Here is a 25,428-nt window from a genome sequence, read left to right as displayed (position 1 = left end):
TCTTGGATATAATGCCAAATGCACAGGCAACAAAAGAAAATACAAGTAAAAGGTTCTATACCAAAATAAAAACTTTTTATGCATCAAAATATGCCATTTAGAGTTGGCATGGTGGTGCACACCTTTAATCCCAGAGGCTCAGGAGGCTGAAGAAGAAGGACTGTGAGTTCAAAGCAAGTCTCAGCAACTTACAAGGACCTTAAGCAACTCATCAAGACTCTGTCTCTAACAACAAAAAAGGCTAGGTGGTTAAGCATCTCTGGGTTCAATCCCTAGTACCAAAAGATATCATCAACAGAGTGAAAACCTAACTCATGGAATTGGACAAAATATTTGTAAATCATGTATCTAATAAGGAGTTAAAAATCCAGGATATATAAAGAACTTTTACAGCTTAACAAGAAAACAACCCAATTAAATAACAGGCAAAGCATTTCTCCAAAGAAGCCATACAATAAGCAAATGAAACAATACTCAACATCACTAATCATTAGAGAAATGCAAATTAAAACCACAGTGAAATACCAGGACAAACTCATTAAGATGGTTCAAACCAGAAAATAACAAGTGTTAGTAAGAATCTAGAAACACTGTGCACTATTAGCAGAAATGTAAAATGGTACAGTTGCTATGGAAAACGGTAAGAGTCCCTCAAAAAATTAGAATTACAGTATGATCTAGTAATTCCATTTCTGGGTATATTTCCAACCAGGCACTCAAAGAGATATTTATGTCTATGTTCAATGACAGCATTATTCACAATAGCCAAAGACAGAAGTAAATCAAGTGGCAGATGAATGAATAAACTAAATATAATATAAACATAATGAAATGTCATTCAGCCTAGAAAAAGAAGGCAATTATAATCATGCTACAATATGAATGACACTTTGAAGACATTAGGCTAAATGAAATAAGCCAGTCACAAAAGGATAAATATTGTATGATTCCACTTAAATCAAACTCAGAGAGACAGAAAGTAGAGTGGTGTTTTCCAGGAGTAAGAGGAAAAATAAGGCATTGTTTAATACTTTTTTTTGCAAGATAAAAGAAGTTCTGTGGGTTGGGGTTGGGGTTCAGAGGCAGAGCACTTGCCTGGCATATGTGGGGCACTGGGTTCAATCCTCAGCACCACATAAAATAAACAAAATAAAGAAGTTGTGTCCATGTATATTAAAAAAAAAAAGTGAAGCATGATTAAAAAAAAAAAAGTTCTGAGACTGGATGGTGGTTAGGGCTGCACAAGGTGAATAAACACAATGCCTCAGAATTGTACACTTAACAATAAATTCCATGTTATGTTCATCTTACAATAAAAAATTTAAAATATATACTAAAACAATTAACAGCAATATAGATCCTTGAGCCATTAATAATTGGTCAAAGGAAAATTTTCAAACCCCAATCTTTTCATTGTTTATCCATTCAAAAATATTACTAAAATATTCTGTTGCTTTAACATCTTTGAGAAAATATCATTTACTTTAATATTAAAGTGACATAAAAAATGTATTTTGTTTTTGAGAAATAAACACAAGAACATAGGATAGCAAATTTCTTTTATATATATATATATTTTTAGTGTAGATGAACACCAAATCTTTATTTATTTTGATGTGGTGCTAAGGATGGAACCCCCAGTGCCTCACACATGCGAGGCAGGTGTTCTACCACTGAGCTATAGCCCCAGCTTGCAATTATTTACCCTGATAAATTAAACAAGAAAATTAAATACTATGTTATTCCTGTTAACATAATAAACACTATTAAAAAGCAAAACAACTTTTTATGATTGTAAATAATGCTTCTCTTAAAAGAAAATTCATGGAAAACAGAAGAATAAAAGTTTTAAATGACATGTGATCCAACCACCTAATATAACCACCAAAAATATAAGCTCTGTTTTATGAACAGATAAAAAATATTTTTTGACATAGCTGAAATCACACTATATAAGTAGGTCTCATATCTTGCCTTTTCATTTAATATTATAATGTACCCATTTTAGGCCAGACTGGGTAACTTAGCGAGACCCTGTCTCAAAATACAATTTAAAAAGGGCTGGAGACAGTGGTAGAGTTGCCCCTGGGTTCAATTCCCAGTGCCACAAAGGAAAAGAAAAACAGCTCATAATTATGTAATTAACATTATTTTTTTGTGAATAATTCCTTATAATAATAATAATAGAATCACAAACTTTTTTCAAGGCAAAAAGTGCCATATTTGAAGGTTACATGTCATATTCAAAGATGTTCTACATAATTACAAATTTAAGTGGCTCAAATGTGAAAACAAGAAATCATATAACTATGATAAATCACAGTTCCTATGCTGTATAGACATCAAATAATAATTCTACTTAATTTTAGTATAGAGTGGAATCATTACTTTAAAAATTACAGGAAAAAAAAAGTTTGCCAATTCTACACTACGTAATTTAGGAGTTCTCTATATCTGTAATATAGATGTGTGTAACAAGGTCATAGAACCTAAGAAAAAGTAGAAACATGGTCTAGTTCTTAAACAATTAATAGATCCAGACTTGCTGTCTTTCATCATCAATGGGTGGTGAGATCTATAATTTCATCCCACCATTCTGAAGCATTTAAATTAAGCATATTCTATAAAACTTGACTGACCCTGATTGAAAAGCTTCTACATGTAATTCAGCATTGCTCCAATGTCAGTAAAGAAAATCCATGTGGTAGAGAAGTACCAAAGTCCCCAAGATGATTTCATATGGTACTCATGAGAAGCTAGGGGTGTTAACTAGCAATACAACACAACACTGACACTTAATAACTCAATATCAAACTTAACAAATGGCCCCTTTAAAAACTGCATTCAATAATTTTTAATAACTATATTCTTATTAAAACACAGCTATCATATGTTAGTGATTACTAAAGTCTGGATCTAGAATATCCCAAAAAGGCCCATGTGTTCAAGGCTTGGTCCTTGTTACAACTGCATATAAGGTGTTCCCCAAAAGCTCCTGTTAATGCCAGAACATTCAGAGATAAAATGATTAGATTATGAGAACTGTAACCTGATCATTCAATCCTAATTTGAATGGACTGATTAGGAGGTGACTGTAATAGGGTGGGGCATAGTTGGAGGAGGTAGGTCTCTTGGGGGGTGTGCCCTGGAAGAGTACATCTTTCCTATGGCCCCTTCCCCCTACCTCCCTTTCTGCTTTCCTGCTGCCATGATGGAAGTAGCTTCCCTTTGCCAATGTCCCCTCTTAGGATGTGCTGCTTCACCTTGGGCCCAGGGCAATATAATAGTCTTTACCTCTGAAACTGTGAACCAAAATAAACTTTTACTTCTCTTAAGTTTTTCTTGTCAGGTATTTTGGTCACAATGACAGAAAAGCTAACTAATGCAGTCCCTATTGTAGCAATTTTCAGAGGTGGGGTTTTGGGAAGTGATCATGAGGGCTCTAATTTTATCAATGGATTAACCCACTGATGAATTCATGACTCAGTGAACTATTGGAAGGTGGTGGAAACTATATGGTGGAAGAGAGTAAGTTCTTGGGGGCATTCCCTTAGAGACTATATCTTGTCCTTACCCTCTTTCTCCACCAGACACTTTCTGCTTTTGGTAGTCATGAGTTAATAGTGAACAGCTATACTCCATCTTATCCTCCCTGCCACAATGTTCTACCTCATCATCAGCCCACAGCAATGGGGCCAAGCAACTAAGAACTGAAACCTCTGAAACCATGAGCCAAAACATCTCTTTACTCCTTTGTTTTTTCCTCAGGTATTTTGTCACCGTGCCAGAATGCTGACTAGCACAGTGATTCTAACCAATATGTATTATAGTCTGTGGCATTTTTTCTTAAAAAAAAAAAAAAAAGTTTTATGGCATGTGTTCTTGTTCTTATATTAAATGGCTTAAAATTAAATGGTTTAGCTAAAGAGACAAATGTAATATATGATGTTTGATTGAAACTTAGAACAGAAAAATGAAACAAAAACCTATAATAATGGACATTAGTGAGATAATCTGAATATGAACAATGTTTAAAAAACAATATTATATCAACATCAAACTTCTAGGAAAATTAGTGGTTTGGGATGAGTTTTTAGTGTTTCACAATATTGAACCTCTATATAATCTAGAAGGATTTGAGCATCATACGAGTACAAAAGGAGACGGGTGTGGAAGGTCTGTAATCCCAGCTACCTGGGAGGCTGAGGGAGGAGAACTACAAATTCCAGGCCAGCCTGGACAAATTTTGTGAGACTCTGTCTCAACATAAAAAAATAAAAGGAGCTGGGAATGCAGCTCAGTGGGAAAGAACCCTTGGGTTTGATTCCCAGTACCAAAAATTAAAAAAAAAAAAAAAATCACAGGAGGAAAAATTATTATTTAATATTTAATACCAAGTAAGCACTATAATATTTCTTTTTAACATAGAACCATTCAAAAGTATAAGAATTACCAAAATACTGAGGCACTTCAATTCTTATTTAAAACCAAGCCTCTTTAGAAAAATCACAAAAACAAACTAATGATATTTTATTCTAGCTCAATTACATACATACACACATACATACATACACAAAGAACGATAAAAATTGTAGGGATATTCTGGACAAACTAATATGTAAGCTTACCTTAACTCTCTGTAGGAAAATTTTAAACTTAGAAAAAATATCCTGTAACAGGTCAAACCACTGGGGAAAATTCAACATTCTCATCTGATCTGCAAGCCTACAATAAAATAAGAAAAATAATGATTGTCTCTGGACTAATAGGATAACATCTACAAATGGGAAGAATCTATCTAAATACTATCTAGTAACAAGAACAAAATGCAATTTTATCTAGATCTCTAATGTAGAATTTTGAGTTGAAGGCATCAATTACCAGAACAACTTCTACTTGTTTAAAAATCTTTAAGATTAATGTAAATAAGTATGCTAATATATAAACTTTATCATATATCAATTCATGTGAACATGTTTTGTGAAGGAATAAACCATACAGAAATAAAGCAATTTTGGCAAAAAGTAAGGGTATCTTCTGGAATAAAAATAGAAATGTAATATCTCCCTCAACAAATTTAATGACCTGTTTTTCTAACTACAAAGTACTTTTCTACATCTGAGAAGTAATATAACATGATGGTTAAGAACATGGGCTCTGGAGCCATGCTTCCTTGATTCAAACTTTCAGCAGCTTAATGGAATTAATTATTAACTATGTGAGCCTATCAAGTGATCAGTCCTCATACTCCCATTTTTTCATCTTAACATGGGAAAAGTAATAAAATCTCCCTTATATAGTTTTATAAATAAGTTAAAGCAATGCATGGTACTTTTAAAATATGCTATGTAAGTAGGAGCCTATATTTATTGATAGATGATAACAATCAATAATTTAAAAAATGAAATAGATTAATGCAAAACAGAATTCCACAAAGATATTTTCATAGTACTAAAATGATTTATTACTCTAAATTTTTAATAAATGCTCCTGAAGCCAAAAGTTTATTCTCAAAAAATATGCCTATACTAGATATACTAAAGTTCCCTACTTAAAGTTGAAAAAATTCCCTACAGGAGAAGAAAATGAAGTCACCAGCTCTCAAGTGTCAATGACTTACATTTACTAGCTATTATTCGTTTATTATATTTGCTTCAGCTAATTCTCAAATTGATTTCACAATCTTCATTCTGTGGGTTTGAGCCAGAAAAACTTCACAGTTGTCTTTACATTATCATTCATGTTTTAGGCCAGAATGAATAAAGTTTAGATATGCAGATGTATGAGCAGTTCAGTCATAAAATACTTATCACTAGTTTCAAAATAAAAGAACAGGAACTTCCAAGGGTAAAAACCAAAAATTACAGACAGGCAATTCAAAATCAAATTCTCAAACTCTTCCAAGCCAATGATTAGTTTGGTTTCAATTACATAGCTGAATAACTTAAACTTAATACTTGCTATCCAGCTGAAATTATTATCTTCAATTTCCCAACTTTGTATCTACCTTCTATCCATCTCCCACTCTCCTCTCTGCCCCATGAGGCCAACCTGTTGGGCTTGGCCAATGAGGAGCCCTTAGAAAGGCTAGAAGAAGAAAGACACAGTCGTCACTCCTTATTTGCAGTTATATGTTCTGCAGTTTTGGTTACCTGAAGTCCAAAAATAGTAAATGGAAATTTTCAGAAGTAAACAAATTATAAACTTTAAACTGTGTGCCATCCCAAGTAATATAATACCTTGCACAAACCCAATCCTTCCCACCCAGGACATGAATCACCTCTTTGTCCAGTCTATCCATCCTATTTATGATACCTTTCCATTAGTCACTTAGTAGCCTCTCATTTATCAGATCAACTATGTTGGTTCACAGGGTTTATGTTTAAGTAAGTAACCTTTATTTCACTTAGTAATGGCTCCAAAGCACCACAGTAATCACACAAAGGAGGCAGCAGGGTATAACCACGGAAGGACAGATTAAATGGGGCACATGGAAAAAAACAAGAAATACAGAGGCTTCAGTACTATCTGTAGTTTCAGGCATCCACTAGGGATCTTGGAATGCATCTGCCTGCAGATAAGGGAAGACTATACTGTACTTAGTCTCTTCCAGTTTCCTCCCTGAAGCATGACCTCAGAATAACTGTTTCCTTTATTCACAACAGAGCTTTTTCTCAACTCTTTTCCTCAACCCTTACTTTCTCCTGAATTCCGGTAAGTGCTCTTTCTTTGTCTTTTAAAAGTACTACACTGTCAACTTGTGATTTTCTTATATCCTGCCCCATACCTTGGTTAATAATTCCTTCACTAAATTCTCTTTAAATTACTCTAATTAGTATGTGTCACCTTTTCCCTGACTGATAACCACCAACCTATATATAATACTTACTTCATAACAACATCTGTGTCTATTTCTTCTATTTGTGAAACCTTATTAATCACACACTGCAAGATTTAAGAAAAAACAAACACAATTTAATTAATTGTCTTTAGAATCCCAAGTACTCCAGTTTCCATCTGTACATCAAAAATGACTCGCTGACTACAATAATCATTTCAACAGACATTTCTTGTACCTCTTATACACAACTCAAGGTATTAGAAAAACTGCAGCCATGACCCTTAGCCCATTAAATAATTATTTCAGAGTATGCTTGAACTGTAACAATTAAAATACCCTACTATTTAAAACTGTTCCAAATCATACACCAGCAAAACAGAACTGTAAAGCTTATAAACAATGTATACATTTAATATTAAAATCACCAAAGAGGGGCTGGGGTTGTGGCTCAGAGGTTGAGCGTTTGCCTAGCATGCGTGAGGCACTGGGTTCAATCCTCAGCACCACATAAAAATAAAATAGAGATATTGTGTCCACCTATAACTAAAAAATAAATATTTTTTTAAAAATCACCAAAAAAATGCATATTGGAAGTTTGCATTTTCTTGCAATACATGCAACAACAATAACAAAAAGTTTAAAAAGGGTAACAATAAATGCTTAAGCCGGGCTGGGGATGTTGGCTCAAGGAGTAACGCGCTCGCCTGGCATGCGCGGGGCGCTGGGTTCGATCCTCAGTACCACATACAAATAAAATAAAGATGTTGCGTCCACCGAAAACTAAAAAATAAATATTAAAAAATTCTTTCTCTCTCTGTAAAAAAAAAAAATTAATAAAAACAAATAAATAAATAAATGCTTAAGCCTCAGGAGAAATATATGGAATTAAAATAGCAGTTAATTTTTGTAAGTATATGAAAATTCATACAAATTATGCTTTCAGTGCAGTTATGGAGTACATTTGTTCAACTGCCAGTACCCAGAGCTGCCCTGTTCCTGCTCTCTGCCCAGTAACTATTGGTTTTTTTGGCTTCGCATTACGTAATATTTATTTACATAATTCTGAGTTATTTATTGTCATTGCTGCATAGTATTCCACTGTATAAATATACCATAATTCTATTCATTCCTTTTACTGATGATGGAATTTGGGTTGTTTACAGTTTTTATTACAAATAGCATTGCCACGAATATTCTCCACTGTGTTTTGGTGAACTTATTTAAGTATTTCTTTTGGGTGAAAACCTAGGAATAGAAATATAGGTTGTAATATATGTATACTTAAGTAGCTACTGAACAATTTTCCAAAGTGCTTAAACCAATTTAAAAATTCAGCGTTTGAGTAAAAAAAGAGAGTCACTACATTTTGTTTGTTTATTTTATATACACATTAAAAACTCTCATATGGCTGGGCATGGTGGTACATGCCTGTAATCCCAGATCCAAAGATCAAGACTAGCCTGGGCAATTTAGCAGAACCCTGTCTCAAAAAGTAAAAAGGGTTGGGGATTTAGCTCAGTGGTAGAGCACCTTTGGGTCTAATCTCAAGTACCACACTGGAGGAAAAAAAAAAAAAAAAGCAAAACCAAAAAAAACCCCAAACCAAAAAATCCTCATATTCATATAAATGCATTCAATCTAATAAATGACAATGACTGATTAAACCTAATAAACACAATTTAAATTATATCATCCTTTATCTGAGTAAAACAAAAAATAAATAAAGATCAGGAAAACTAAAAAATATGTATTTTAGTTTATAATTTCTTAGAGATCAGAGTAAAAAGAAAACAAATATTTGTCTGCTAACGGTGTGATTATGAATTTGTAAAATCTTTCTTACTTAGCAATTCAGTTCTATGTATCAAACTACTTAAATATACTTTTCACTGTGACCATTAACTCTACTTTTGAGAATCAGTCCAAGTAAATAGTCTTAAATATGAAAACCAAATTAACTTTATACCAAAGATGTTTTCAGTGCCATTTACAATACCAAACTGAAAGTAACTTAAATATCCCACATGTAAGATAGGCTAAAAAGGATTATTCAACATAAATGTAATGAAATTTTATGTAATTATTAAAACTAATGCTTCTGAATTCTTACATAATAGTACAAGAAAATACTTAAGTTGATTCTAACTGAAATATATATCCAAAATCATGTGCACATTATGACAAACAATTTTAGAAAATCAGTTAACAATCTACACATAGATTCATTCTTAAAATGATAATCTTGGCTACTAAGCCCGTTTTTTTCTTATATTTTTCCATATTTTCAATTTTTAAATAAAAGAGCAAGTATCACCATTATAATGCATACTGCATATATTACTAGATAACATAAACTTCACAAAAATTCCAGACCACATATTAAAGAAATATATACAATTACCTGTTTAATGATATTCTTTGCTGTGATAATCATTTCTTCACCATAGATTTCTAAAAAATTAAGTTTTCTTTGTTTTAAAAGTCCAAATACAAGAGATACTAGTCTTTCCTATTAAAAGAAAAATATGTAATTTCACATTTTAAATTTGAAATATTTAGACATAGAAATATTCAGCATCAAGAATTTTGTTTATTCTCAGATCTCTATCCTGAAATGTAGTACCTCTTGAAGACTGAAAAATCCCTCCTACAGCAATCTTATAATCAGATTTTTGTAGCCAATGTTATAAAACAGACAAACCCCACTCCACCACATGGGATCAAATGAAGCTGTTTTGGAGCAAAACAATACAAGGGTATTTTTGACCCACTTTCCATAAAGAGAAATATTCTTCTTAAACCTGGATAACCAATAGTACTTCCTGAGGCCTGTGTTGTTGTTGTTTTAAAATATTTTCTTAAAATATTTTTGAACTTTTATTTTATTTATTTATATGTGGTGCTGAGAAATGAACCCAGTGCCTCACACATGCAAGGGAAGCACTCCACCACTGAGCTACAACCCCACTCAGCCTAAGCCCTGTGTTTTTAAATTCATGTTCTAGAACAGTAGAGTGAAGAGGTGGACTCTTAATTGAAAAGTCAACCTCTAACACATACATGTCTTTAATTACTTGGGCTGTTATTAGTCAAGACCTTTTGGATATTGTTTTTAACCAGTTACTGGCAATGATTAGCATTGAGAAGGTATCAGATAAGAGAAGCCAGGATATGATACATTTATATATGTATATACAAGAAACATGTTCACAATAGGCATTCAATGAACTTGAGTGACCAATAAAATTACCATATACAATGATTACTTTTTACAAAAGATGAATGTCAGCAAATGAATGCACACATGGACTATAAATTTATTCATTCATCTTATACCTATATTTTAAACTTGATTTATAAGCTACAAAGATTTCATGTTAACTCTTATTTCTGTATAAGCTATAAAATAATTTCATTCTCTAATATCACAAGATACTGAACACTTAACGGTACTAATAATGGACTTTATAGGTCCGATAGTCCCTAATATTAAAGGTAATCTTGTTCATTAAAATCTGAAATAAGAAAGTATTCTAAACTAAGGCTGTTAGTAATTAACACTTAGCAATGACAGTGATTTCATTCTATAGTTCAAAACACATACCTCTTCTAAAACTTGACAGTCATCTTCCAGTGGTCTATTTAAATCACTATGAGAGTAAGTAGAAAATTCTGCAATCATCATTTTATCTATCAGTTTTTCTAATTCACAAAGCTGTGATCCCAAATGCCTACAAAGGGAAGAGAAAAATGCAATATATAAAAAATATACTTTAAAACTCATAAGTTCACCCTAATTTCAAGAGAACTAGTATGCAAAACTATTTTAACTGATAGTACCTGTGCAATAATACAATGCTTTAATAAAATGGAGACCTTTAATAAGCCAAAATAACTACAATAATTTCACTTAATTCTTAGAATTTTATTTTTTTATCTTTAACCTCTGAACAGTTGAATGTGTTCTAGAAAACTTGGTTACTTGGTAAATCTTATGACTGCTTTTCACAGATAAAATGTTCAGATATTCTTACTCCTTTCTTCACTAACCATTTGCTAAACATCAATGGTGGTAGTGCCATAGTCATTTATTTATTCAACAAATTTGAGTGCCTACCATGTGCCAGACCCTGTTTTAGGTGGATAAAAATTATCTGAAGCAAATAGGTAGACTGTTTCAATCTGTCATGATCAGTTTGAGTTATAACACACCAGTCCTCAGATCATTAAACTGAAAGTCATTAAATTAAATGACTGAAAATGTAAGAAGTACTTTCATATACCACGGGATTTTTGCCACACAATCTAATAGCTTCATAAAAACAATGAGCTGAAAAAAACTTAGACAACTTATTTGACTTAAAGTATTGAAAAACTTAAGTGAAATAAGCCAGTGGAAAATCTATTTATCCCTCTAGGGGAAAAAAAATCTTTTAGTGTAATTCTTTGTTTTAATTTATCAGTTAAAAATATTTTGTAATTATTTTTAAAGCTCTATCCTGGGCGGGGGATATAAATATAGTGATAGAGTACCTGCCTAGCATGTACAAGGGCTCTGGTTCAATCCTTACCATAATAAATAAATAATGAAATGCTCTTTTGAGGTAATGTGAAAACATTTAAATATTTCATTTAAATACTAAAGTTACTTAATACTTTATAAATTTTTAAAATTGTTTAAAAATATATGTGCAACATTTAATTGAAAAAGAAGTTCTTTATTTTAGCAATGATCTTTACTGAAAAAGATAGGATGTAGTACAATTTTTTTAAAAATTAATTACAGCCATTTGATTTTGGGGGTAGAGATATTATTCTTTTATAAACAACTTCTGGCAAGTAGGGTGAGTGATAATTTTGAAACAATAAGTGAAATAATGGGTAAGTTTTCATGTGAAATAGAAAATTATATTTCTTATAGCTATTTAGAAAATTGATAAGCTTCTTATAAATGGCACCAATATCTCACAATAAATCAATTTAGAACGCATGCTCTAGTATAAATTAAAACATTATCTTAAGAAGAATTTGGCAATATCTACCAAAATTTAAAAGGCAATTACCATTTGACCTAGGAATTGGACTTTTTGGAATCTTATCTCTAAGATGCACCAGCAAAAATAGAAAAAAGAAACACAATTTAGTACCATTGGTAATTGTAAAGAAATGGAAATAACCCAATTGTTGACAAATAGGGAACTAGTTATATATTCTTAAATAAAAAGTACACCCTTTTGAAAGAACTGAGAAATGCTATATTCTCTACAGAGCAGTTTCCTAATTTTCATTATACACCCTTATGCAATTTTAATATCCACACATATTGTGTTTTTGTTTGTGTACTGTGGCTCTTCAGAGGAGCACAAACAGTTGTCATATCAAGATTTTTTCCCACTCTTCAAGAATCAAGTTTTATCTTCATGGCGTGTTATCTCCCATTCAGAACACATGCAATAAAGAATGGTATAATATTCAGGGGGTATTGTAAGACAAAAATAACAAGGTGAAGTATATACAACATGCTAATGCTTATCTAAGATGGGAGGAGAGACTGATGAATGGATGGACAAATATAAATTAAAACATTTTTACATAGAGACTTATGAGCCAAGTACAATGGCACAAGCCTGTAATCCCAGTGGCATGGGAGGCTGAGGCAGGAGGACTGCAAGTTCAAAGCCACCCTCAGCAACTTAGTGAGACCCTAAGCAATTTAGTAAGACCCTGTCTCAAAAAGGGGGGAAAAAAAGGCTCAGATGCGGGTCAGTTGTTAGGACAGTTGTGGGTCAGAATTGTTAGATCTGAGATCATTCTATGTATGCTAGGTGATAAAACAAATGAGGAATTATTTTGGTATCGTTTGGCACTACAATGTTAAGCACCCCTGGGTTCACTCCCTGGTATTAGGGAGTAAACAAATAAATAGATAGACAGACAGAAACTTTTGGAAGAGAATGGGAAGGAGGAGACAAGGGACCCTGATAAAAACTAAATTTCTCTCAATATTCTTTGTTTTACAGATTTTACCTTTGAACATGTAACCATCACAGTTATAAAATATCACATTTATAAAAATCTTTAAAAATCAAAGGCAATGAAACACATGAACTGTGTACCAGGCTGCAAATCCATTCAAATGAAGTAGAATTACTTCAAGTGAATTAAAAACAGGAATTTAACTACTCATCCCACATGGGAAATTATCTTAAGGAAAAGGAGGAAAAATCCTATACAGCAGTATAGTAGTCTCCTTATCCTCAGGTTTGCTTTCCATAGTTTAAATTTGTTGTGATCCAAAAATATTAAGTGGAAAATTCCAGGTATTTAAAGATATTTAAAATACCTTTTAAACTGTGCACCATTCTGAGTAGCATGATGAAACCGCACACTGTCCTACTCCATCCTGCTTTGGAACATGAATCATCCCTTTGTCTAGCCTATCCATGCTAAGCACTCATTAGTCCCTTAGATGCTGGTCCAGTTATCAACTGACTGTAGTTTCACAGCACTGTGTTCAAGTTAACTCTTATGTGGTCTATCCCAAAGACTACATCATTCACCTTATTTCATACTATCACATAACATTATATCATCTCATATCATCACAAGAAGGGTGAATATAACATTAAGATATTCTGAGACAAAGAAACCTATATTCACATAGCTTTTGTTACAGTATATTGGTAATTGTCCTATTTTATTACGAATTATTGTTGGTTACTATGCCTAATTTATAAATTATCTTATATACATATATACGATAAAGTTCTCATACACACACTCATGTGGAAAAAATAGTATATATTGGGTTCAGTATTATCTGTGGTTTCAGGCATCCACTGAGGGTATTGGAACATATCCCCCACAGATAAGCAGGGGAGAAGGGACTACTATAATAATTGTTAGTTCTGAGATTATTCTATGTATGCTAGGTGATAAAAAAAATGAGGAATTATGTTGGTATCATTTGGCACTACAATTTTCAGACTTGTCAAAAGGAGATATCTATGTAAGATGGAAGAAGTAAAACCCTACAGACCTCAATGTAAACTGGAAATATCTGGACTCTTTTTTTTCCCCTTTAAAAAAGATATATTAAGGGTTGGGGAGGTGTGGCTCAGTCGTCATAGCGTGTTTAGCATTAGGCCCTGGTTTTAATCCCTGCACCAAAATATTAAGTTAATATAAAATAACTCAAAAAATAAGAATGGAAAATTATTTTCTAGGTCTGTCCATCACCAAGGTTTAAAATAAGGACAAATTCAGTAGCAAGAACAATCATTTCTAGTACTCAGATGGATTTCTAAATACTACTTCCCTCTAAAAGAAACTAAGGATTCTTAAGAGAAGCTAGAGAAAGTTTGTGACAGAAAATGTGTAATATGAATATGCCGTCACAGCATAAAGTAAAAATACTACCAAAAGGCTTCTCACAGAATCATGTCAAAAGGACTCAAGAATAATGTGTAGAATTTAGGACAATGTAAGATGGACTCCACAAAAATAAAAACAGAAAATTTAAATGCTTCAATGCATATAAATCCCATATATTTATCATAATTTTTAAAGATTCATCAGTCACCTTTGGATAATGCTAGATTTCCAATTCATTATTTCACCAACTGCAAATAGATAAATCAGGATAACCAAATATAGTGAACGGTTGAACAACTTAGGGGTTTGGATGTCATCCCCAACCACAAGCAAAAAAATTCAAAAACCTTGGGCTGGGGTTGCAGCTCAGTGCTACAGCGCTGACCTAGAATGTGTGAGGCACTGGGTTTGATTCTCAGCACCACACAAAAATAAATAAATAAATAAATTTAAAAGCTGAGGGACCAATCTTCCTGAGCAGATGGCCAGCTCCTCCCAATGCAACAAATACAGGGGGAAGGGGGTGGCTTGCTTAAAACACATACACATACACACACACACACACACACACACACACACACACACACCAAAAAAAAAAAATTAAAAACCGCTAACTTTTGGGGGGGCAGTGGGGAGTATACTGGGGATGACACTCAGGGGCTTTCTACCACTGTACCACATTCTCAGCCCTTTTTATTTTCCATTTTAAGAAAGGGTCTCATTAAGTTGCTTAGGATCCTGCAAAGTTGCTGAAGCTGGCCTGAAAACTTATGATCCTCCTGCTTCAACCTTGTGAGCTACTTAGATTATGGCATGTACCACCCACGACATCTGGCCAAAAATCTGTAACTTTTGACTTCCTAAAAATTAACTACTGATAGCCAGAAGTCTTACCAATAACATAAACTGTCTATTAACATGTATTTTCTACGTTGTAATATATTACATACAGTGAAAAATACATAAGAACCACACTGAGAGATTACTTGATAAGCAATTTACTAGAGACAAGACTGGAGACATGGCAATGATTATAGTTACAGTGTTTTAAATGGATAATGGCAATACTTGAGCTCACCACAATAGCAATAGGAGTTGGCTACAAAGTTATTACAGTAGAGAATCACTACAATTAATTTTATACACTTAGAATTAAATTCTGCATCTTTACATTTGTTTATATTTCTCTCAACTGTTCATGATGCCATGTAGTATGTTCATGTCCATAAATTTTGATATTTTAAGTTCTTATGATAGAATTGTATATACTTATGGTAGTAAATGATAAAAGACTGTTTTCTCGTATATTTAACACATTCACCACACACTTAGCATTTCTTAAGTTTCTTTTCTTTCTTTCTTTTTTTTTTTTTTTTTGGTACTTCTAGGCTAACACAGTCCATTAAGTTTTCTCCAATTGTCATAAATCTAAAAAACAAAAGAAAAACAAAAACAAAAAAACCTACATGATGGTAGCCCCATACAATTTATAAACACATATTGTTCAAGGGTCAACTGTAATTGTTGTGGGGGAAAATCACTTTCAAGGAATATTTCAGTTAATAATGAAGAACATAGTACAGAATTTAGAATAACACAATGAATGATAAATCTAGGCAATACTCATCACATGGCTTGTAATTATAAAATGAAATAAAACCAGATATATGCTTTTTGATTTTAATACCTACCACTCCATATTAGGTACTCCTGCCAGAAAATAAAACTGAAATCTAATCAAGCCCTTAAATATAACTTCTGAATATAGAAAACAAGTGGAAGAACACATGCAATATAGGGACATAGTTGGCAAAATCCAGACTGTGTGTAAGACAAATAACCCAATTTCTTCAATATTTTTAAGGGGAGAAAATAAGAATGGAGAACTATACATCAAAAAACACTTGAGACATCTCAATCACGCTATATAGATATTATTTGGATCCTTGATTCCAACAAACTGTTAACTAGAATTTTGAGACAAACAGGGAAATGTGAACATTGACCAGCTATCTGAAAATGTAAATGATTTGTTTCTTAAAACTCCTTTTTTCAAAAATATATATATTGAAGCCAGACACAGTGGTGGATACCTCAGGAGACTGAGGCAGGAGGATCACAAATTTAAACATGTATGTTTGTGTGTGTGTGTGTGTGTGTGTGTATAATGTATGTATAAATAGATATATATGTGTATACACATGTGTACATACATTATGTGTATAGACATTTATTATCTGTACATATATATACATTATATACACACACAAAGAACAGCAATGAGATAGGATATAAATTTACATGAAACTTCAACATGGTTTGCTCCTCAAGTTGTTTTTAAGGAAATCATAGATTCTCTTTTACCATAGCTTGGAAGTCAACTCTCAGGTATCATCTCTGGGTATGCCTTCAACAAACTGCCTGAAAGGATTATGGTGAGAAGTCCATATCATTACATCTACTGACATTTAATCATCAAAATAATAAAATTCTCTGTCAATTCAGCATAGCATCTTAAATGTAAGGTTATAGTTGACCTCAGATATTGTTTTAAATAACTTGAGTAGTTTCATTTTTATGCATTCTTAAATTTTGATTAACAACCAAGAATAGATACAAGCCTCAATATTAACATCCAATGTTATAACATCATAGGCATCTGATTACACATTCAAATTTGTCCAAACAAATCCTCATACAAAAAATCCAGAACTATGTCTGACAAACTTCATCTATTCTTCCTTGTTCTAATTATTCTTTTTATATCGTGACTATTATAACAATAAATGCAATAATAATGACCTATGCATTTTAACCTTTTCAAAAATGTTGAATAGCAGAAAAATCTGCTGACAGTTCACTTTAAAAGCATGTAACCTGATAATCACATACAGTAATTTAGAGTGGTAACAAATCTACTAAAATGACAACTAAAATATCATTCTCTAAAAAAAGCATCCATACACTCAGCTAAACGAATTGGAACAATTACATACTTTCTACTTAGATCTGCCTCAATTCGTGTGTTTATTCAGATTTTCCTCTAAGTTACAAGATCAATAATATGATCTCAGTGCTGTTTTTTTAGAGAAGTCTATCAATAAACTCGACAATAATTCTAGTTTTATCAAACAGCAGAAACTAATTTCTTGGCTTCATCCGAAAACATATAATGTGAATATTTTCTTACTATAATGTTTGAAATTTAAATGATAAGAGACTATTTCAGGATCAAATAATATGCTAAATATCTTTTGATATCATCAATATTAAAAAATCTCACCGGGTGGAGTGGCATAAACTTGTAATCCCAGTGACTCAGGAGAGTGAGGCAGGAAGATCTCAAGTTCAAAGCCAGCCTCAGCAACTTATTGAGGCCCTAAACAACTTACTGAGACCCTGTCTCAAAATAAAAGGAAAAAATTTTAAAAAGGGGGAGTGGGTATGTGGCTCAGTAGTTAAGTGTAATCTTTGTTCCAAAAAAAAAAAAAACTCAATTCATGATGAAACCGTAATAAATGGGAGCCTAAAATTAACTGAATGTTTTTCATCATTTCTTAAAAAAAAAAAAAAAAAAAGTTAGTGGGGAGTCTGGAGATATAACTCTGGTAAAGCCAGCTGCTCAAGCAGAAGGATGGCAAATTAGAAGCCAGTCTGAGCAATATACAGAGGGCCTGTCTCAAAATAAAATAAAAAGGGCGGGGGGTGTAGCTGGGTGGTAGAGTGCTAGGGATGGTAGGCACGAAGCCCTAGTTTTAATCCCTAGTACTGCCAAACAAACAAAACAAAAAAAGGGGGGGGGGGAGAACATGGTACAAAGTATCTAAATACATTCACTAATATCTTGGCTAATTCATACATTTCAAAAATATGTATTAAGATGTGTATAACATAGCTCTTGTCCAAGACATTAAAAAAAAAAGACAATAAAATGCGGTAGAATGTTTATAAGATTCTTAGAGAGTACAAATAATGTCCTGAAGTTCAAAAGTCAAAAACCAAAGCTTACACAGAAATTAATTTTAAAGTCAAAAACTACATCAAAAAAATGAAGAAAACGAAAACATTCATAAGCATTATTTACTACCCCTGAACTAGAAAAAAAAGAAAAATTATACACAAAAACATTCAAAGTATTTAAAAAAAAAAAGATTAGATTATATTTGTATTTATGGTAATTTGATCATTGGAAGATCTTGGCATGGAAGTTTTCTCTTAAATCAATACAAAGAACATTCCAGTCAAAAGCAAAACTTTGACTAAGTAAGATCCATAATAGAGACTACTAATTTAATCCAATAGAGTTCTCTGGTTGTTCTACTACGGGAAAGATTTCCTATCTTTTCTAAGATATGCCCCACAAAAACTACTAAAATTTGGTTTCAGGTATGAAGAAAAAAAAAAAGGCAGGTGAAATGCAAGTAGAATACCTTTTATCCCTATGAGGAGAGTATAATTATTTTAGTAAACAAAAGAAAATACAGTTTATATCACTGCTACTTATAGTAGACAAGAAATCTATACTACACATTTCTCCTGAGTAAATAAAAATATAAATGATCCAAAACTAATTGTTATATTTCCAAATAAGGTTAAATGGCCTGTAAAATATCTGTGGCACTATGCAAGAAAATAATGTTGATATTTAACAACATTATAGCAAAAGTAAAGATAATATGAAGTAAATAATCAGATAGGATTTGACAGAAAAGTAAAACAAAAAATCTATATCACAATAATCCCATTTTAAACTACTTCAAGTATGAGTCAGTATTCTTCATTCACAAAATGTTTTGGAGTGCTATTTAAAAAAAAACAAAACATTTGTACATGGAGATGTTTATCTGAAGTTAGAGCCTCAAGTTCTGATACCAAATACTTTAACAATTATGACCATAATGGAACTGATATTTGATAGGCAGCTTCACAAAGATGCATGTTGTATAAGGACTCACTCACTGAGCTAAACCCTTAGCTCTAAAACCATTCGTGTGGTGTGTTGTTATTTTTTTTTTTTAATAAAGATATTCTGTCCTTTGAGTTAAGGTACAAAGTCAGGTTCTGATACCAAACTTTTATACAGTTGTAACTATAACAGAACTTCATTCAATAGGCAGCTTTACAGAAATGTATTACATGAAGAATAAACATTCTTTAGGTTTTAAGGAAAATAAAAAAATGCTTCAAGGGAAGAAAGGAAGGAAGAAGGAAGGGAGGGAGGAAAAAAAGAAAGAGGAAGGAAGAAAGAAGGGCTGGGAATGTAGCTCATTAATAAAGTATGTAATTAACACGAGGAAGGCCCTGGGTTTGATCCCTAGAATCACATTTACTCATTCAATTATTCAATCAATAAAGGTAAGCTCTTGAACTCAGAATAAATACATGATTATAAAATTTTCATTCTGTAGTCCAATAAATCATAAACTACTGGTAATGAATATCTATGTTCTTACAATCTTTCAGATAGCTTTGTATAACTATACTTCTATTAAGCACAAACTTATGAATCATAGAAATAAAACTGTATGACCTTTTATTTCCTTTTATCAAGGAAAATATAACTATGTTTGGGGCAAAAATAAGAACAGGTTTAGAAACTGTGTTTAGCAAACAAGCATTCAATCTTTGATTCTATTTCTCAGCTCAATACTAATCAGATGATACTGACAGTAATATTCATCAACACAATATCATATAGTAAGTGACAAGTGAAAAACAGCTTTTGTCATTATAGAAGTCTACTTTTCTAAAGTAATGATAAAACTATTTACTGAAGGAAAAAAAACCACAAATGCATTACAAACAGAGAAAGATTTAAAATACAGAGGTAAAAGGGAAATCAGAAATCATTTAGTGACCCTGGGTTTCAGACTGTGGAATCTAAAGTAGGCTATAGAAGATGATGAATGACTCAAAATTGTAAAAATTTTATACACAGATGTTTTTATGAAAAGCTATTTTTATAGCTTTCAATAAATTCCCCAAGAGATTTGTGACTTGAATCTTCTGTATAAGTCTGGATTAGGTACCTCTCTAAAATTAGAGGTCTGTAGCATCATTAGTGTTCAGTAATATGTCCGTCTCCCTCCCACTGCCAAATTGTAGAAAATGTTAGAGCAGAAAACATCTCAGCTTTGTTCATGACTATAGATCCATTATTCTGCCTACAGATCCATTATTACATGCCTGACAGATAATAGGTGCTCACTTGCACAAATACATTCTTAAATAAAACAATGAATCAACTATTTAAATTTGGTCTAAATTAAAAAATGCTTTGTAGATATATAGTCCAACTATATAACCTTAGTCAATAAGAATTTATAATAGAATTAAAATAGTTTGAAGCAAACCTTTCCAGAATATATTGAGTATCTATTAAGTTATGGAGCACATCCTCTATAAAACTTATCTGTAGTCACTTAGTACAGGTTTGGATAGGTTTTCCAGAATCTAGAAACTTCTACAACAATGGATGTCTGCTTGACTCACTTCTAATTAATTATTTATGTGTGTGTGTGTGTGTGTATAAATACTGACGTAATTTCACATAAAATATCTAAAACATAAAATATCCATGTGTAAATTCAAAATCAAATTATTTCTTAAAGGTATTTTCAAAGTAAAAATATAAAAAAAAACTGGGTCTTTCTTATCACCACATGGTATTTCTGACAATATGAAAAACAGACTGCAAATCAAAAATTAATCTTAAAGCAGAGTGCAATGGTGCATGCCTATAATCCCAGCAATTTGGGAAGGAAGCTAGGGAAGAGCACTGCGAGTTCATGGTCAGCTTCAGCAACTGAGTGAGACTTCTGTCTTAAAATAAAAAGGGCTGGGATGTAGCTCAGAGGTGGAGTATCCCTGGGTTCAATCCTTAGTATTGCCAAGGGGGGAAAAAAAACTTTACACAATTATTTGATTTAAAACTCATTAAAAGCCAGGAACACTGATGCATAACTATAATCTCACAATGTGGGAGCCTGAGGCAAGAGGATTACAAATTCAAGGCCAGCCTGGGCAACTTCAGTGATAAATAAAAAGGGCTGGGAATATAGCTCAATGATAGAGGGTCCCTGAATTCAATAGTAACACAAAAAACAAAACCAACAACAAAAAACTATTATAAAGCTTTTAAAAAATTAACTTAATTTTAAACATACTGGTATTCACCTCTCTAACTTCATGTACTATCTTGACATAAAGCATTTCAATATTTTCAAAATGTTATTTTCATAGTTGTGACTGGTCTTGTAGTTATTGATAACGAAAGAAAAAAATACACATTTTACTCTGAATACATTCACACTTTGAACATTAGATGCTAATATTTATACTTTAATGTTTTCTAACATTATTTCTAATGGCTTAATAAACATACCGAAAACTGTGAATGCCCTGAAGTTCCTGCTGTAGAACCTCCTGTGTTGTTGCTATTAAGTCCAATGCTCCAACAAATTCAGAAGTAGATAATAACACCTGCACTGTAGGCTGAGTTTGGTGTACAGTGGCCATTAACTTCAGTTTATTGTATACTTTAACACAATTATTTCTGGTAAGAGCCAGTCTTAAAATGTGTAGTGATCCTTCACACATTACTTTATCAATCTGTGCAATTTTATCTCGAAGCATTTTTACAGCTTGGGAAGTTTTCTTGAGGTAGTCCTGCAATTCATGTTGAGAGGTCATTGCATGAAAAAATGCTTCTGAACGTAGAGAGATCTGTTGAGCAATGTTTACTTCCACAATGTCCAGATAATGGCTCAGCTTTTAAAAGGGAAGGAAAAAAAATTATGGAGAATTATAAGTATCCAAATATTTTCTGAAAATGAAAATAATAAAAGTCTTCTACATGTATTTTCAATTGCATGGTGTGAATTATTTGATTATGGAATCCTTGGAATCAGGGGCAACATGACAGAGAGATGAAAGGTGCAGCCCAAAGAATAATAAATTAACTATTAAAGAGCAGGTTATTGACCTTTCTCTGCTCCTGCCAAACATAACCCACCAAACACTCTAAAAGAAAAGAGTACCCCAAAGCTATAATTATAATTAAGGTTATAATTCTAAGGTTATAATTCTTATTATAAATAAGGTTATAATTCTAGATTTAGAAGTTGTAAAATCTGAAAGTGACCTTCACAAATATCACACATATCTAAGTAGATGACTATAGTTTCCTTGACTGACTTTCTTCTGTGTATTAGGAACAGGTATTTTGTATGTATCTAGTTTTTCTAATTTAAATAACCTTTGGATACAAGTATAATTATTATTTTGCAGATGAGGAAACCCAGAGACATTAAGCGACTTAAATTAAATTGTGTAATTAGCAAGTGGCAAAACAAATAATCTGTCAGACTCAAAAACTGAAGCCCTTTCTACTATATTATGCTGCTTTGAAATGCTAAATAATCCATGAAAGACAGACTGGCAGTTCAGACACAAATTATAGGAAACACCAGAATTTGCTTGGATCTTTTCCTTTTTTTCTCCTCACATTTTTTAATCGATGCATTCTAGTTATATATACTAATGAGATTTGTTACACATTCATACATGCACACAACATAATTACATAATTGGGCCAATATCACTACCTGAATCTTTTTCCAAGGCTGCTTATTTTACATTTCAAAAATGATTATTTTAAACATTTATAAATTTTTTGTTTTCAATATACTGTTCTCCTAAAAGATTAACAAATTTCCTTAAACACTTAGCTCATGCATATTTAACACTATGATTCTTATAGTTATATATTAAACACGCTTTATAAATTTCAAATATAGACTTCTAAAACTTAATTTGTCCTTTCTTGCTTTCTAGCTGCATACGCCTTTGGGGACTATATTATCATTCCATCTCTTCCATTTTTTAAACTTTTAGTTTTTTTTAATCTACGCTCAGACTCTAGGCACTATCTCTGAATATCTCTTAGCATTAAAGGGTTGATCGACTCCAACATTTAGGATTTAAATGATTAGAAGAGATTATTTAATCATTAAGACTGTTTCCTTAAAACAGTATCACTTATATCTTCAGTAACATTCTTTTAGTAATTTATTATAACATACAATAGATCAAAAACAAAAAAATTTCTAGAAATTATGTCTTGGGTTTATACTCTTTGACTCTTGTTTTCATCTCCAATAGAGTTGTTCATTTATTTACCTAAAAAAGCATCATGAACACAAATGTAGAAGGGTAGACTACAAATTCAAGTGGACACAAGTTTCATAAAAATAAATGAAAAATGGATAGCCCATTTAGGACAGTGCTACTCAGATTGTAGTTTATAAGTGGCTGCCAATCTTAGACTGTTTCATACGTCCATGATAAAATAAGGAATTTTGCCAGAATGGAAATCGACTGTATCAGTAAGCACTCCTCCTCCTCCTCCTCCTCCTCCTCCTTCTCCTCATCGCTGTGCTAGGGCTTGAATTTGGGACCTCACACATACTAGGCAAGTGCTCTACCACTGAACTGCATTCCCAGTCCTTTTTTCCCCTTCTTTTTCTTGCTTAATAGGAAGATTCTTAATGAAAGAAACTATGTGATTTGCATTCTGGTAAAAACCCCTTATCTCATCACAGGCCAGCACTCTGGGTAGCATAATATAGAATCCAGATTTCTTTAATTCTGGTTGTAGCATCTCTTCTCTAAATCTAACACGATAAATCAACTGTTGTCCATAATAGGAGCTTGAAAAGCTGTTTTAGAATTGTCTTTCACTCCTAACAACAGAGCAGAATGAAAAGGAGTCAGAATGTAAATACTGCAAACCTGATTGTGTGATATACAAATTTTAAAATTTTTCCATTACTTTAGCCATTTTAAATATTCAGGATGAAAAAAGTATTTAATTTCAATTTCAAATGCTTTTGGAAATCCACTGATCTATTCTTTTCAAAGGCACATTTTTTTCATAAATATTATGAACTGTAAATATCTATGAAATACAAATGCCATAAAAGAAAAAATGTTTAAAATATTCCTAAAAGTATCTGGGTAGATAGACAAGATTTTTATTAGCTTTTGTTATTGCTGTTAAGGTATTATTCTAGCAGGTAACAGACTTTGGACTGTGAAAATGCAGTCTGAGAGCAAGCTTGTATCAGTAATTCCTGCACTTTGATCCAATTTATGAATTTGTTCTTACACAAGGAAAATCTCTTTATAGATGAAAATGTTGCCAAAGAAAAACTGAGTTCATTTTCATTTTTAATTGTGAAAAAAGGAATATTCATGATTCTTGTTTTTTAACGTTTTAACTTTTAGTTTTAGGTAGACACAATATATTTATTTTATTTTTATGTGGTGCTGAGGATTGAACCCAGTGCCTCATGCATGCTAGGCAAGCACTGTACCTCTGAGCCCCAACCTCAGCCTTCATGATTCTTTTCCAATATCTCTTTTGTTCTCCTCCCTAAGTTAAAAGTCTTCAGTTACTGAGGAGGATTGGACCTAATTTACGAACAACCTTCCTAAGAAAAGCTTTCAGATTGCCAAGCAATGTCACTATAGTGAAACAAAGTAGTTTCTCATTTTAATAATCAGTCAGTTCAAGAAAGGCTCTAAACCAAGTGGTAGGAAAGAAGAGAGATCTAAAGTTTTTACCATAATTCAAATTTTAGAAATTCTTAATAGATTACGCTTAAAGTTCTAACTTTTAAATGACTTTCAAGATGTTGACTTCTGAAATATAGAACACTAAAAAATTTAAAAACCTATTGACTACTAACATTCAAAAAGCAAGGCTTTTGTAAAGCTAAAATTACAATAGGAATATTGTATTTTTTAACCTAAGACATCTTGCTTCAACATAACCATCCTTATGATGAAAATGAGGAAAAAAAATAGTACCTTTAAATCATTCTGATAAAATTAGCTGATACATAACAATCATTTGGGATAAATGCAAGCAATTTCCTTCATTGTGTCATCTAATATATCTTTTCCATTAAAATTCCATCAACTGCTATTTCTGATGAAAAGCAAATAGTAAAGTCTCTCCTTTTCCACAAGCACAACTTTTATTCCATTGAACCAAAATGTTATTAGTTTATCAGTTAAGACAAAAAGGCTTATGTTGACAGTAACAACAAAAATGAACTTGCCTAATGTATGCAAGGTCCTAGGTTTGACCCCTAGTACTACAGATAAAGAGAGAACTTAAAAGAAGTAGAACTTACTCGGTAACTAAA

General features: G+C 32.2%; 1 protein-coding gene across 1 annotated transcript in view; it reads right to left on the bottom strand.

Moving 5' to 3' along the window:
- VPS54 (VPS54 subunit of GARP complex) overlaps nt 1-25,428 on the bottom strand; it is an 87,023-nt gene that overhangs the window by 32,787 nt on the left and 28,808 nt on the right. The window contains exons 7-11 of the mRNA XM_081264647.1: nt 21,600-21,985; nt 10,446-10,572; nt 9,243-9,350; nt 6,890-6,945; nt 4,629-4,725 (exon numbers count right to left, since the gene is read on the bottom strand). Of these exons, the coding sequence (XP_081120773.1) occupies nt 4,629-4,725; nt 6,890-6,945; nt 9,243-9,350; nt 10,446-10,572; nt 21,600-21,985 (774 nt within the window). The remainder of the gene's footprint in view (nt 1-4,628; nt 4,726-6,889; nt 6,946-9,242; nt 9,351-10,445; nt 10,573-21,599; nt 21,986-25,428) is intronic.

The sequence above is a fragment of the Spermophilus citellus genome, assembly GCF_964194105.1.
Source record: "Spermophilus citellus genome assembly, chromosome: 13".
Lineage (NCBI taxonomy): Eukaryota > Metazoa > Chordata > Mammalia > Rodentia > Sciuridae > Spermophilus > Spermophilus citellus.
This window is presented reverse-complemented; position numbering and strand designations above follow the sequence as displayed.